This window comes from Crotalus tigris, unplaced genomic scaffold (genome assembly GCF_016545835.1).
Source record: "Crotalus tigris isolate CLP2741 ecotype Arizona unplaced genomic scaffold, ASM1654583v1 scf7180000018975.1359446, whole genome shotgun sequence".
In the NCBI taxonomy this organism is placed as follows: Eukaryota; Metazoa; Chordata; class Lepidosauria; order Squamata; family Viperidae; genus Crotalus; species Crotalus tigris.
In genome coordinates, this window is record NW_024097306.1 from 844,704 (window position 1) to 860,098 (window position 15,395).

Here is a 15,395-nt window from a genome sequence, read left to right on the forward strand (position 1 = left end):
GGAGTTTGCAGCAGATATTTTTTCTTTCTGCCCTAAGAGAGAAACATCTGTTGCTACCTGGGATTGAACTCTCAACCTTCCGAATAGGCCACACCAGTAGGCCACAACGCTGCTCACATCTAAAAACCCAGTAATGGTGCTAAAGTAGGAACTAGGGCAGTGATGGCGAACCTTTTAGAGACCAAGTGCCCAAACTGCAACCCAAACCCCACTTATGTATCATCGGGTGCCGGGTGGGCATGACCCATTGGGTGGGCGTGGCTTCAGTGGTAACAGCAGACTGGGTGGGACTAAAGGGTTCAATCAATCAATTCCAACTTTGTAATATCTTTTTTTCCTTGCGAGAATTTGAAATTGATTGATTGAACCATTTTTTTTTTGGGCACACGGCGGCGGAGGCCTAAAGCAAAAAAATTTTATAAAACCCAGCTGAAGGCCTAGGACTGGGGCGACGGCGCATGTGCCCATAAAGAGGGCTCTGCGTGCCACCTGTGGCATGCGCGCCATAGGTTCGCTACCAGGGAACTAGGGGAACTATTTTATTTCAGTCAATAGTTTACTGAATCGTTACAAGCAGAATTCACAAAGCATATGCAGTGGTTCATAAAGTACAAGATCAAAAGATAGAAAAAATAATGTATCTTTTCCCTTTGAAGAGAAGATAGATATGAAAACCTGGAAGGCCACACTAAAAAAAACCACAATCATTCCTACCATTACAGGACGCAGGGCATGAAACAAATACAGGAACAATTTTGTTGAATGTCAGGAACAACATGTGTACTAAAGAGCAGTTTGACAGTAGAACCCATAAACCAGAGAGGCTATGAGCTCTTTTTTTATTTTATTTATTTATCAAATTTATTTGCTGCCCATCTGGCTCAAGGTGATTCTGAGTGGCTTTTCAGTAAATATGTCCAACCAGAGTTTACACATCCATTTACTGGAGATTTTACAATTTGGAATCTTGTACTTCAGAATAATCCTATCAGTAAAACATGTGCTAATCATGAAGCTGAAACTTAATCAGAAAAAAAATGTATAGAATGTGAACCAAAACCTTAAATACCTTTCTACAGAAGAAACTGAACGTGTGGCACTGTGTTATTTTCTTTAAAATGAGAATTTCTTCTAGCTGAATAAATGTGTACATCATTAATGTCTTCTAGATTCTAGCAATCTGCTGTGTTCAGAAGTCTGCTTGAGAGACATTCATTCTATTGTTCTAAAAATGATTTACTGTAATATGGCTTTACTCTTTCCAGAATTGTTTACAAAGGTCTCCACACGCGGCATCCAGGGTTGTAACGTTTAAAATCACAACGAAGCATTAGAAATGCAGTTTATTGTGGCAATATTGCTGGCCATAATCAGGAGCCTTGTTGCAGTACTCTGCTGAACATGCCAACTGAAATCAAACATATAAATTCTTCTGCCCATGCCCCTTCCAACAGCACAGGGAGTCCTCAACTTATAACTATTTGTTTAGTGACCATTAAAAGTTAACATGATACAGAAAAAAAAAATTCCAACCAGTCCTTGCTCTTACAACAATTGCAACATCCCCACAGTCACGTGATCAAAATACAGCAGGCCTTGACTTACAGCAGTTCATTTAGTGACCATTCAAAGTTCAATGGCATTGAAAAAAGTGACTTATGACCATCTTTCATACTTATGACCATTGCAGCATCTCCATGGTCACAGGATTTACATTCGGATGCTTGACAACTGACTCACATTTATGACAGTGTCATGTGATCTCCTTTTGCTAACTTCTGACAAGCAAAGTCAATGGGGAAGCCAGATTCACTTAACAATCGTGTTGCTAACTTAAAGACTGCAGTGATTCACTAAACAAATGTGGTGAGAAAAGTCGTAAAATGGGGCAACACTCACTTAGCAAATTTCTCACTTAGCCACATAAATTTTGGGCTCAACTGTGGTCATAATTTGAGGACTATCTGTACTATATAGGCGCATGTTTTTATGATAGGTGCAACATCCTGGAGTCATCCAATTGAAATTTGTGGCCTTCCCAGGTTACTTCCGACAAGTTGAATTCTTTTAACAACTGTGCGATTCACTTAGCAACCTCAGTGATTCGCTTAACAATTCTGGCAAAGAGGTCATAAAATCAAGCGCAACTCATTTAACCTATCGCTTTGCTTAGCAACAGAATCTGGTACCAATTGTGGTTGCAAGGCGAGGACTACCTACACTGAGTATGGGCTGAGATCTTAGATGAAGCCTGCAGAAGAAGAATAACTGCTATTCAGAACTTCCTTTTAAATTTCATTTATCACTATGAACTGATTCCATGGAGTTACAAAAGAGCTCCAGACATGCAAAAAACTCTATTCTCTACAATTAGTTTCAAAATAAAGGGGAGGGTGTATTGCTGTCTGCTTGATACAAGCCCCACTTAGTGTAATAGAGTTGAAGACAGCGATTCAGACAAATGTTTCAGCCTTTTCAGCATATTCACCTTGCATAATATATAAATCCATCAAGCTATACAGGTAGTCACTGACATACAACCATCAACTGCAGCCATTCAAAGTTACAAGTTAAAAAAACATTGACTTGTGACTGGACCTCGCGTTTATGAGCATCCCCACAGTCACATGGTCAAAATTTGAGTGTTTGGCAACCAGCTTGTATTTAGAATGGTGGAGGCCTAGGGGGATCACACGATCATCATTTGTTACTTTCCCAGACAGCTTTGAATGAGCAAAGTCAATGGGGAAAGCCAGTTTCATTTAATGACCCTGTGATTCACTTAACAACTGCAGTTATTTGCTTAACTGTGGGGAAATCAGCAAGGGAAACCTTACTTAGCAATGGAAATTCTGGTCCCAATTATCATAATCTATATATATATGTGATGGCGAACCTTTTAGAGACCGAGTGCCCAAACTGCAACCCAAAACCCACTTATGCATTGTCGGATGCCGGGTGGGTGTGGCCCATTGGCTGGGCGTGGCCCACTGGGTGGGTGTGGCCAACTGGGGGTTGTGGCCCATTGGGTGGGCGTGGCTACGATGGTAATGGCAGACTGGGTGGGACTAAAAAGTTCAATCAATCAATTCCAACTTTGCAAGATCTTTTTTTTCCCGCGAGAAGTTGAAATTGACTGATTGAACTTTTTTTTTTTTTTTTTGCACATGGAGGTGGAGGCGTAAAGTGAAAAGGTTTTATAAAACCCAGCTGAAGGCCTAGGACTGGGGCGACGGCGTGCATGCCCACAGAGAGGGCTCTGAGTGCTACCTCTGGCACCCGTGCCATAGGTTCGCCACCACTGACCTATATGTTATGGGTACTTTTCTTAGGTTAAAACTGCACTGTTTCTTATGTGCTGCAAATACTATGTTGTATGGCATTGATTAAAATTAGAGGGAATAGGCGTTTTTTTTTAAAGTGTACCTATTTAGAGAGACTGTGATTCATACATCTGGAAGCACTGGTTCATTATAAAGATGGTTTGAGTTAATTGTGCAGTTCACATCTAAGGCTACCTCATTATCTGTAGCACTGCAAACTCAAAGAACTGTGTTTACATCTAGAGCTAAGCTAGCCTTTCCTAAGCTGGTGGATCTCTAGAGCTATGGAGTTCTTCTTCTTACCCTTTGTTGTTGCAGTTATTGATTAATCAATTTACACATTTGCAAGCTGTTTACAGATTCTGGGCAGCTTACTCTGAATGACAGACCATCGTGTATAAAATATAGAGTATTTCATGTATAATTTAACAAGACTAATATTAACCTTGATAATTAAGGCAACTGTCATTTTAATATGCCCCATATTAGAGAAGGCTGCGCTCCACGAAAACTAAAGCAAGGCGCATTTGTACAAACAGTGTGTCCAGACAATGCCTCTAAGCACCAGGACTGAAAGTTGCACTGAGGTTGTCAATGTCTCTGGCCCATATTAATGCTCAGGGAGGAGGGGAGGGAAGGAGAATAATGGCCTATTGTTCTGTGCATGCCTATTAGTCCTCTGTAGAACAATTATCTTTCCTATAAGAAATCTGACCTCACTTAACAGGATAATACATTTCCAGGCAGGGCATTCCAAATTTTATGACTGCTGAGTGCCATTTGCTTTACCCTTGGCTTTGGTTCTAGCCAAACAAATGTTGAACATAATTTATACCATTTGGCTGGGATTAGAATTGACAGAAGAAATGGAAATGTATAGAATAAGAAGGCTATTATTATCTGGGCAGGGTTACAGGTAGTCCTCGACTTACGACCACAACTGAACCCAAAATTTCTGTCACTAAGCAAGACATTTGTTAAATGAATTTTGCCCCATTTTACAACCGTTTTTTTGTTTACCAAAGTTGTTAAGTTGCATTGCAGTTGCTAAGCTAGTAATGTGGTTCTTAAGAAAATCTGGCTTCCCCACTGATATTGCTTGTCAGAAAGTTGCCATCATGACCTCTGGACACTGTGATCAATATAAATATGAGCTAGTTGCCAAATGTCTGAGTTTTGATCACATGACCATGGGGATGCTGCAATGGGGATAAGTGTGAAAAACAGTCATGTAAGTCACTTTTTCAGTGTTGTTTAACTCCGAACAGTCACTAAATGAACTGTTGTAAGTTGAGGACTATCTGCACTTTATTGAGTTAGCATTGTTTTATTGTAAACTGCCTTCAAAGTTAGTGGTCAGGACAAAAGACATCAATTTACCATAACCAGATTAAGGCTGGGAATTCTTAAAAAGAAAGGCTTTTAAAGTTCAGACCCATGCAGTGGTGTTTTTAGGTTTTGAAACAGGTCATTACAGACCCATCCAGAATAAAGATAATATGTTCTACATTCTAAATATGCCATGAAGGAAGAATTTCCATAGGAATAGAGAATGAAGAATTGAATGTCTATGGAAATTCTCAATCATCCACGTCATGGTTGTCCCCAAAGAGCTTTTTTAAAACAAAGTGGATGCTCAGTCCAGTTCCCTTTTGGAAAAGCATCTTTGGGAGAAGAATTGAAAGATAAACCTAATTGAAAACTACTGTCCTACAACAGGAATGAGCAATCTGTAGCCCTTTTTTATTCTCTTTTTTGTGCAGCCTTCAGTCAAATTTCAAAACAGAGATCCATCCATTTGCTTTTTCTGCACAGGAAGAGACACTGAAGAAATTAAAAAAGAAAAGGAAGTTTCAGGAAAGGATTTGATCCTTGTTTCTATCCCACCCACAACCTTCAGGGCTCATTTCCCCCCCCCCCAATTTACTCTGGAGAAAATTTGCCCTAAGTAATAGCATTATTTATACTGTGAACACACGCTACATATTGTCTTTCTCTCTCAAGGAAAAAAAGATCATCACTTACTGAATCTATTATCAACAATATTATAATGGAGACAACTCCCAAATAGAGCAATAAAATGTGACAAATCTTTACAACAGCAAGAGCAAGCATCCATCCTAGAGGGATAATTACCTCCTCATTTTGCAGTTTCATAGCCCTGAAGACTTCTGAGAACAAATCAATACAGCAAAGCAGACTACATTTTATGGAATTAAATTGGAATGTTGACAGGAAGCCCGTTATAAAGCAATTCTATAATTAAGGCTGAGAATCAGTCTTTTAGAAACGCAGCCAACATCCCAGAATGGTCCTTTCTTCCAAAGAGTGCAAAATCTGACTAAAAAAATCCAGATCACAGTACATTTAAAAAACTCTGTTTTAAGACAATGTATATTTATGAGCATGCTATGTAGCAGATGCACTGATTTCCAGTATAACTCAGGTCTAAGTAGTATTTAAATTATGAAGCCTTACCCCCAAACATAATAGATTTAACAGTTCAATAATAATGCATCCCTACTCAGGGGTAAACCCGACTGGACTAAAGTAGATTTAACCCTGAAGAGTTTTTCAGATTAGAGCCTGCAAAAATCTCAATAAACCTTAATAATTTAACTGAGCTTTGAATTAGGTGGCAAATCACAAAAAAAAGAAATAAAATAAAATAAAGTATAAAAGAGAGAAGTTGTATGAAAAAATATTAGGACATTAGACTTTTATTATAACTTTTTTTAACTATCATGCTTCATAATAAGTAAATTACAAGTTAGGTCCCCTGCTTTATACATTATTAAGATTTTAATAATAATAACGTTGGAAGGGACCTTGGAGGTCATCAAGTCCAACCCCCTGCTCAGGCAGGTAACCCTATACCATTCCCTGGCAGTTAGAACAATTAATCAGTGGAACAATCTGCCTCCAGAATGTTCCAACACTGGAAGTTTTTAAGAAGAGACTAGACCAGGGGTAGGCAACCTTGGTTCTTTTATGACTCGTGGACTTCAACTCCCAGAATTCCTGAGCCAGCCTGGCTCAGGAATTCTGGGAGTTGAAGTCCACGAGTCATAAAAGAGCCAAGGTTGCCTACCCCTGGCCTAAACAAACATAGCCTGACATAACCTGTAATGGCAAAATTGAACAGTCTGAACCGAAAAAACCCACCCTTTAAAAATCATAATTTTCAAAAGAGGCACTACATGAGCTTGCTGTAGCCACATTACTATTATAGATTAATTCATTAATTGCAGCAGAATGTTTGTAAACAATGCTACCATTATTAGAGATAGGATTTTAAGTCAAGTGACAGATTAAGATCATTTTACCTAGCTTAATAAATCAATATTATCAAAGAGCCTTTCCACATACACCACTCTTTCACACTTCCCATCATTGTTGAAGACATCAAACTGGAAAGTCTCTAATGGTTTCTTGTTTTGTATGAACTGTATGAGTACCTGTGATGGAGCAAGCCAGGAAGATAAACCAACCACTGCCTGTGGACCACAGAGATTCCAGTTGCTGATAAACCTGCTCTTCAAGATTAGCCTTTTAGATTATTGTTTCTCAACCTTAGCAATGTTAAGATGTATGGACTTCAACTCCCAGAATTCTCCAGCCAGCATGGGAGAATTCAGTTTTGGGAGTTGAAGTTCATACTTTTTAAAATCGCTGAGCGTGAGAAACACTGCTTTACATCAATTGGTATATTATATACTATAACAGTAAAGTTATATGCAATGTTCAAACAGGAACTTACATCAAACTTGGCCGATGCCACTGTGTCGTTCTGTTATTATGATTGACATAGTAGGTGCGCCCAAGGTTGTCCACTTTCTCTTCCCACCCAGGAGGTAAGGGAGGTGGGGGTAATTCTTCCTGGCGCTGAGGGGGGGAATCTCCCGAGTCGACTACTTCCCAGCCATGCTTTAAAGAGGACAAATTAAAAAGCTACAATTAAAGCCTGAAAGCATTTATGTGTGCAATTATCATTATCAACAATGGAAAGAATCTTTCCTTTACTCCATTTCCGATAATCACATTAATCTAATAGGAAAATGAGCCAGAATTTAAGATGATCCTTCAAAAAAGGAAAATGGTCAGAAAAAGCATATTAAGATGACATTCTCAAGTGTGAAAGATAAACTATTCGACAAAATATCTATTCTACTTTTCAGAGTCAATTGCATTAAATTTATAACACTTATACAGCAAACCATTTGTCCACAAACTGAACAAGATCTCACTTGGGTGAAAGCAAAGCTTCCGTCCATAAATCTAAGACAGTTATAAAAAGAACATGTTAAAGAAAGTGCTTCTGTAAATGCACATTCCGAGATGTGACTGCCGGGGATTTCAGAATTGCCAAATTTTCAAATCCCTGGGAGGAACTTGAATTGAGTCAGGAAACAAACTGGTAGCTATTGCCTATTCTACAGAGCATCTTTAAAGTGGAAGACAGGGTGCAGTTTCCTAGTCATCGTAATCACCTTTGAAAGCAGTCTCATGCAGAGCAGATTAAAGTATGCATGGGGTTACCAGAGATCAAGTTGAAGTCAGCGATTAACATACAAACACTTATATTTGGAGTATATTACGACATTAAGCTCTGGAGAGTAGTAGAGTTGCTCCCAGCAACCTAACACTGCTAATCAGAATAACAATTCAGTTCTGAAACACGATGCTGGAAGGAATGCATGCTTGCTTCATATCCTGGAAGAAGAATTCATTCAACTACACTACCTTTGAAAAACAATGCTTCATGCTAAAGGCTTGTATATAAAGGTTAAGATAGTTCAGATCTGAATTATTCATCCTGATGATGATAAAAATAAACTTATTCTGCTTGCAAGGCTGATTTGGTCTAAACTGTGATGTAATGAGGGAGCTATATCTACCACGGTCCTGCTTTACCACCTTCTGAAGTCACAGTAGTCCACATATTATAGTAAGATATTGGAGGCTTCTTCAGTTTTAGCAGTGTAATTCCTGACTGTGACCTAACTAGGAGACCTGAAAAGTAGTAGGCTAATCCTCTAGACAAGGGTCCTCAACCCCCTCCAGGAACTGAGCCACGCAAGTGAGCCAAGTCCAATCTGTGCATGCAAGGGATCCAGGCAGTGCACAAAACCACACCCTCCCGTCTGTAGAAAAATACGTCCTCCATGGAACTGGTCTCTGGTGCCCAAAAAGTTGGGGGGGGGGAGTGCTGCTCTAGACCAATGTTTCTTAACTCTAACACAGTGTTTCTCAGCCTTGACAATTTTAAGGCATGTGGACTTCAACTCCCAGAATTCCACAGCCAGCAATGCTGGCTGTGGAATTCTGGGAGTTGAAGTCCACATGCCTTAAAATTGTCAAGGTTGAGAAACACTGCTCTAACGCCTTTACAATGTGTGGACTTCAACACTCAGAATTCCTCAGCCAGCAATAATCCAGTCAACTTTGAAAACAAAGATACATATGTCCAAAAGGCTTACCTCTGAATCTTCTCTCTGATCACTGTCATCTTCTTGACCACCGTTTTTTGGCATGTAAGCCATCTTCAGCCTTAAAAATCCTTTTACTCGAGATTTGTGACTATGGAAGGAAAAAAGCCATTGTAAATATAGTTGTGATTTAGAATACTTGCTGGAGCTAGATAAGTACTTTAAACAAAAAAAAAAGTAGGGTATACAAAAAAGATCTCACCTTCTTGGTCTAAGAAGGAAATCTTTAAACGTATAAGGTCTTTCCATAGTTGGGTCTTCAGTCTATTGGTGTAATAAGAATAGCAAATAATTAATGCTGAAGGGCAGACACCTAAATATCCTGGTGATAATAAAGTTACAAAAATCTTAAATGATAATTAATTAGAAGTGCTTTTTCGGCATGGACAGTAGTTCCATAACTGAGCATTTCCACTAGGTGTCACCCTCAACGCCATTAATTGCTCAGAACCAACTATCACAATCTTTGTGTAAAAAACATGGGGACTGGGGAGATAAAGAAACACATTGTTGAGTAACAATTGCTATAAAATTACATGTGCAGGCATCTATTCAGACTTTCTCTTTAACTACTAATTGGGATCAAAAAACACATTTAACCATGTACGGTCCAGCAGGCTATAGTCAGTTAACTACAAATAATATACTAATAATAAAGGATTACAAACCACAATGGCTAATTTTACATGTTGCAGTTTGTCAAGTGAAAATACACTCTTCACAAAACAAGTTCACTACCTCTACTACCTAAAAAGTATCCTGGAGGAAATTTGAAAAAATATTGTCTGAAGAACTTGAGGTGGATGCTCCAATTCTGGACTTTGAATGGTCATTGTTCAATGGCCTCTAAAGTTCAAACCCTGACATCTTCACACAGGTTTGGAAAAGGACACTGTCTGAAAATGGGGGGGGGGAGACTGTTTTTAATATTGCTGAACAGTTGAACGAGTATTTTTTTATCAAGTATAAATCCATATCTTACATTCTTTCCCATTACCACCTGACTCTCCTATAACAGATTTTTCTCATAAATCTTGCTTTTAATAATCTTCAGACAGTTATTATTTGTGAATGAGCTGTGATAATGTTACGACTCAGAGATGTAATCTTTAGAATGGAAAGACTTTGCATGTTTCTTCAATAACTCAACATGTTCAAGCAATTCGCTAACAATTTAAAGCAGAGATCTGAGGATTGATTACAGTCTTCCCAAACAATTCACATAAAAGTACTGGGGGATGTTATGTCTATGGGAAAAAGATGCATTGCTTTCATGTGGAACAGGAGAATGAAATGGAGAACTAATTCTGGTTTTAATACTAAAAAAAGCCATTTCAGAATGAAACAAATGCATTAGAAGAAGTTACTCAAGGGGTACCTAATACAGATTACAACGCTGTTTCTAAAGGTGTTAAAGAAAAGGGCATTACGAAATATTTCAGATTTAAGTTTACAAAACAATTTACAATTCCATACCTACATTATCAGTATTTGGACAGGTGTCAAATTAAATAAATATAAATAGCTACAGGGCTCTTTCTATTTGAATAAAGAGCTTGTTACTTAACGGTACATTTACAGTGCGCTGATTTTCTATCTGAACTGGTACTTCCGGATAGGGTTATATCTACAATTATTATAATTCCCTAGGAGTTTAGGTGATGGAAGGTTGATTTGAAGATAGACCTGAAATTAAATACAGAAACCCCAAACTACAGTATATCCATCCCTAAAAATAATAGAACAATCAGGACATTTCCCCAACATTATTACCAAATTGTAATATTTAAAATGACAGGAGAAAATGTTTAAACAGCTGGTTGGTTAGAAGCTGTATCTTTAATTTTCATTTGTTTCACATATGAACAAATACAAATCAACTTCAAGTTTTGCTCTGGACTCTAGTCCTCGTTTTGGAGTGCAAGAAGGGAACTGTTGCACATCCTTGAATTCTGGTGACATGGAGTGTTGAAAACGGCAGCACCTCTTCAAATAATACAATCTCAGTTGCAAAAGGATTGAAACAACGCTTAGCTTCACACTCCTATAAGTAACATTTGGGCAGCAAATGCCTTAACATGCTGCAGCAAATGACAATTATATAAAGAGCATTTTCTGAAGGACGGAATGACTTATCATTATTGTTAATCATCATGCTGGTGACAGGACCTGCTGAGATAATGATTTTAAAACTCAGAAAATGTGATTGGAAGAATATCAAGGAAAATGTAAAAAGGGGAGAGAAGTAAAATGTAAAAAATAAACCTCAAAGTAGAAAAAAAATCTGGAATGGTTCCATCTTTGTTTTGTACACCAGTGCAATTACAGACTAATAGCAGAACAATAAATGTGATTAAAATTGCAATGCACTCTGTATGGTTAACAGTAATGATTAATGATAGGAATAAAGAGATGAATCCTGGTTAAAGAAATTGGAAAGGTCTTGGTAATGTTGTAAATTTTTAATATAGTTAACTCCAAAATGAAACTGCATAGACACGTCTTTAAAACTTCCAGTACTTAAGGAAATCGACTAGAACAGCTGCAGCAAAGACATACTAAATTCCCAGACAAAGATGAATTTATACGACTCAGGACACCAGTGAAAGTGCTAAAACAGTCTAGAATTGTTCTTCTTTTCCACTCATTACCAACTGTGAGTCTCAGCAAAAACTTGGATTCTTTCCTGATCCAACATGTAAACATGTAAAAAACAAGAAAAAAGTGAAGGAAATGATTGGTCCATTAGTGGGTGAAAGTGGCAAGAAGGTGACAAGCAACAGGGAGAAAGCAGAACTATTTAACTCTTTTTTTGCTTCTGTCTTTACACAAAGGGAAAAAACAGACCAACCTATCAAAAATAGTGCCATAAAAAACAAAACAGAAACACAAGTTAAGATAGACAAGAAATTGGTAAGTGAGCACCTGTCCAGCCTAGACGAGTTCAAATCGCTAGGACCAGATGGATTACACCCCAAGGTTCTCTTGGAACTGGCAGATGTGATCTCAGAACCACTGAACTATATTTTTCAAAGATCCTGGAGCACTGGGGAACTACCAGAGGACTGGAAAAGAGCTGATGTAGTTCCCATTTTCAAAAAAGGGAAAAAAAGGACCCAGGAAATTACAGACCTATCAGCCTGACCCCAATACCTGGGAAGATTCTGGAAAAGATAATCAAACAACGAATCAGCAAACACCTAGAGGCAAACAAAGTCATTACTAAAAGCCAACATGGGTTTGTCAAAAATAGATCATGCCAGACAAATCTTATTGCATTCTTTGACCAAGTGACAAAATTAGTGGATCAGAGGAATGCTGTGGACACAATTTACTTGGACTTCAGTAAGGCATTTGATAAAGTAGATCACAATCTACTACTTGGCAAGATAGAAAAATGTGGGGTAGAAAGCACCATCACCAGATGGATCCGTAGTGGCTGACGGGCCGTGTTCAGCGTGTGGTCCTCAATGGAACCGCATTTACATGGAGGGAAGTGTGTAGTGGGGTGCCCCAGGGCTCTGTTCTGGGCCCAGTGCTCTTCAATATCTATATCAACGATTTGGATGAAGGGATAGAAGGGAAACTCATCAAATTTGCAGATGACACCAAGCTGGCAGGAATACTGGCTTAAGATACAGAAGGATGTGGACAGACTTGAACACTGGGCACTATCTAACAAAATGAAATTCAATGGTGAAAAAAGCAAGGTTCTACATTTAGGCAAGAAAAACCAAATGCACAGGTATAGTATAGGGGGTACCTTGCTCAATAGTAGTAACTGTGAGAGGGACCACAGTCCTAGTGGACAATCACCTAAATATGAGCCAGCAGTGTGCTGCAACTGCCAAAAAGGCCAACACAGTGCTAGGCTGCATTAACAGAGGGATAGAATCAAGATCACGTGAAGTATTAATACCACTCTTCAATGCCTTGGTAAGGCCACACTTGGAATACTGCATCCAGTTTTGGTCACCACGATGTAAAAAAGATGTTGAGACTCTAGAAAGAGTACAGAGAAGAGCAACAAAGATGATTATGGGACTGGAGGCTAAAACATATAAGGAACGGCTGCTGGAATTGGGTATGTCTAGTTTAATGAAGAGAAGGACGAGGGAGGACATGATAGCAGTGTTCCAATATCTCAGGGCTGCCACAAAGAAGAGGGTGTCAAGCTATTTTCCAAGGTGCCTGAAGGCAGGACAAGAAGCAACGGGTGGAAACTCAGCAAGGAGAGAAGCAACCTAGAACTAAGGAGAAACTTCCTGACAGTTAGAACAATTAACCAGTGGAATAACCTGCCTCCAGAAGCGGTGAATGCTCCAACACTGGAGGTTTTTAAGAAGAGACTGGACAGCCATTTTTCTGAAATGGTATAGTGTTTCCTGCCTGAGCAGGGGGTTGGACTAGATGACCTCCAAGGTCCGTTCCAACTTTATTATTATTATTATTATTATTATTATTATTATTATTATTATTATTATTAATAATAATAAATAATATTTTAGTTGTCTGTTTAATACCCAAAATTTAATATCCAAAGGTTTCTTTATCAATCTACTTGGCACTGATTCCTTCCCTAAAGGAGAACAATAGATTTTTTTCCCATTATGACATGATACAGTTTCATTTGTGAGGAAAACTGCCTTTCAGAACTGGATTTGTATATTATATTCAGGGGCCAGCAAAAATGTATATATATTTTTTCTGGTTCTTTCAAATACCTATGCAGACATACGTCTTACATTTGTTGCTGAGAATCATGTGCAGTTAAAATTTTGCCATGTAACAGAGAAGCATCTGCTATTGGATACCTCCATAATTTATTCTATACCCCTCTGGAAATTAGATATTTACTTCTTTACTGGACCACCCCAACTTTTAGCCTCTTAGGGAACTATAATACTCAAGGCAAACACAAATCTACTGGAAAAAACAGCTGACAAAGCTGAAAGTAGCAAATTAATTCCTACAGAACAGCTGCCTGGCAAGTAATGAAAAGTCTCCATCTAGTCTGTTATTTAGACTGTAGGGTTATACAGTGCTTGAAATCCACTATCAAGCCTCTTCCTTAACCACCAATTCCCCATAGGTTCCTGTTTTTTTCCCATATCAGGAAGATGGAAAAGGAGGCATCTAGGTAAGGATAGATCAGAAGGGCCAATCTAACTTTCTACCATGATTCAAGGAAAAATTTACACAAGCCCTTTTCTGAGGATTAAATACATGATATTTAGATTAAGATGCAATCAATAAATCTGATACTGGTGGGAAAAAAGTACTCTGGATTTTTGCTGTCTGCAGCAATTTGTCTCCTTAGTAACCTGCTGGAACTTGCTAACCAAAATCTGTAATTACCAGCATGAGGTGGGAAACGTCCAAAATAATTCTCCACAATTTATTTTCAGTGGAACAAATTCCATTTTTAGAAATGCATTATTTAGCATCATTACTGATTGGTATTATATAAATGAATGAATGCACATTTGAATTGGATGCAAATTTAACAATTTGGCATTGGATACCACATGCTGGAATAAGAGGAAATTACTATTATCATCTATCCATCCCCACAAAGCAGATAACAGATATGTGCACATAGCTGCCTTCCGTGGATTCATTTTTTTTCCTTTAAAAGCTGAACAAAGTAAAGAAATTGGTTCATACTGAGTTACCAACTCTAACCATGTAAAAAGTTCTATTTAGTGCTGGTTATTCTGATAATGAGAAATGCCTGAGAGTGGAGCAGAAAGAACAACATATGAATAATGTGACATTTTTGCTCAGTATAAGTTGTATATAACTGTTAAATAAACCTATAAAATTAGCCTACAACTTATTTAAGTTTAAATAAAAATGATCTTCTGTATACCTATGAAAACATTAAAATACTGCAGTTTTGGCAGGCGGGAACAGTCAAATCCCCATGTGAAAAGTTCAATTAACTATTTTATTGCTCGTGCCTATAATACAGGAATTTTCTCAGACTGGCAGTTTGTATCCGAGCCAGACTTATTTAAGGTTCAACAGCATTCAATGGGGGATTGTGGTGGTGGTGTCGGATCTTGCCCTCTTGTGCCTATATAGAGATTCTAGACTAATTCTTGCTTGACTCCTCCCCCGGCTCGGCCAGTCTCTCTCCAACAAATTTAGACAATGGATTTTGTCATTTTACAAGTCCATCATAAATCATAATTGGGATAGATAGAGAATGATACTCCCATTTGACTAAATAGTAACAATAGTTATGGAACATCTACAGATACTTAATATTTACAAATTCTTGAATTCCACTACTTTTTAGAATAAATCATGGTGCCGCATTGAATCCAAACCCATATAAATGCCAGTCAAAATGTCAGAATGAGCATTTAGATGTCTACAGGCAGTCCTCACTTAATGCCTGAACCATTCAAAGTTACAACAGTGCTGAAAAAGTAACTTTATCACAGGTCCTCACATTTATGACCATCACATTTAAGATGCATGGACTTAACTCCCAGAATTTCCTAGCCAGCGTGCATGCTTGCTGGGGAATTCTGGGAGTTGAAGGCCATGCATCTTAAACTTGTCATGGTCGAGA

General features: G+C 38.2%; 1 protein-coding gene across 15 annotated transcripts in view; it reads right to left on the reverse strand.

Annotated features, from left to right (window-relative positions):
- The window catches only part of NEDD4L (NEDD4 like E3 ubiquitin protein ligase), a 319,995-nt gene that overhangs the window by 67,656 nt on the left and 236,944 nt on the right, over positions 1-15,395 (reverse strand). For all 15 annotated transcript variants that reach the window (XM_039358058.1, XM_039358054.1, XM_039358053.1 and 12 more), the window contains 3 exons: positions 9,015-9,076; positions 8,804-8,903; positions 7,084-7,250 (listed from right to left, as the gene is read on the reverse strand). In XM_039358058.1, the coding sequence (XP_039213992.1) occupies positions 7,084-7,250; positions 8,804-8,903; positions 9,015-9,061 (314 nt within the window). In that variant the 5' untranslated portion in view covers positions 9,062-9,076. The remainder of the gene's footprint in view (positions 1-7,083; positions 7,251-8,803; positions 8,904-9,014; positions 9,077-15,395) is intronic.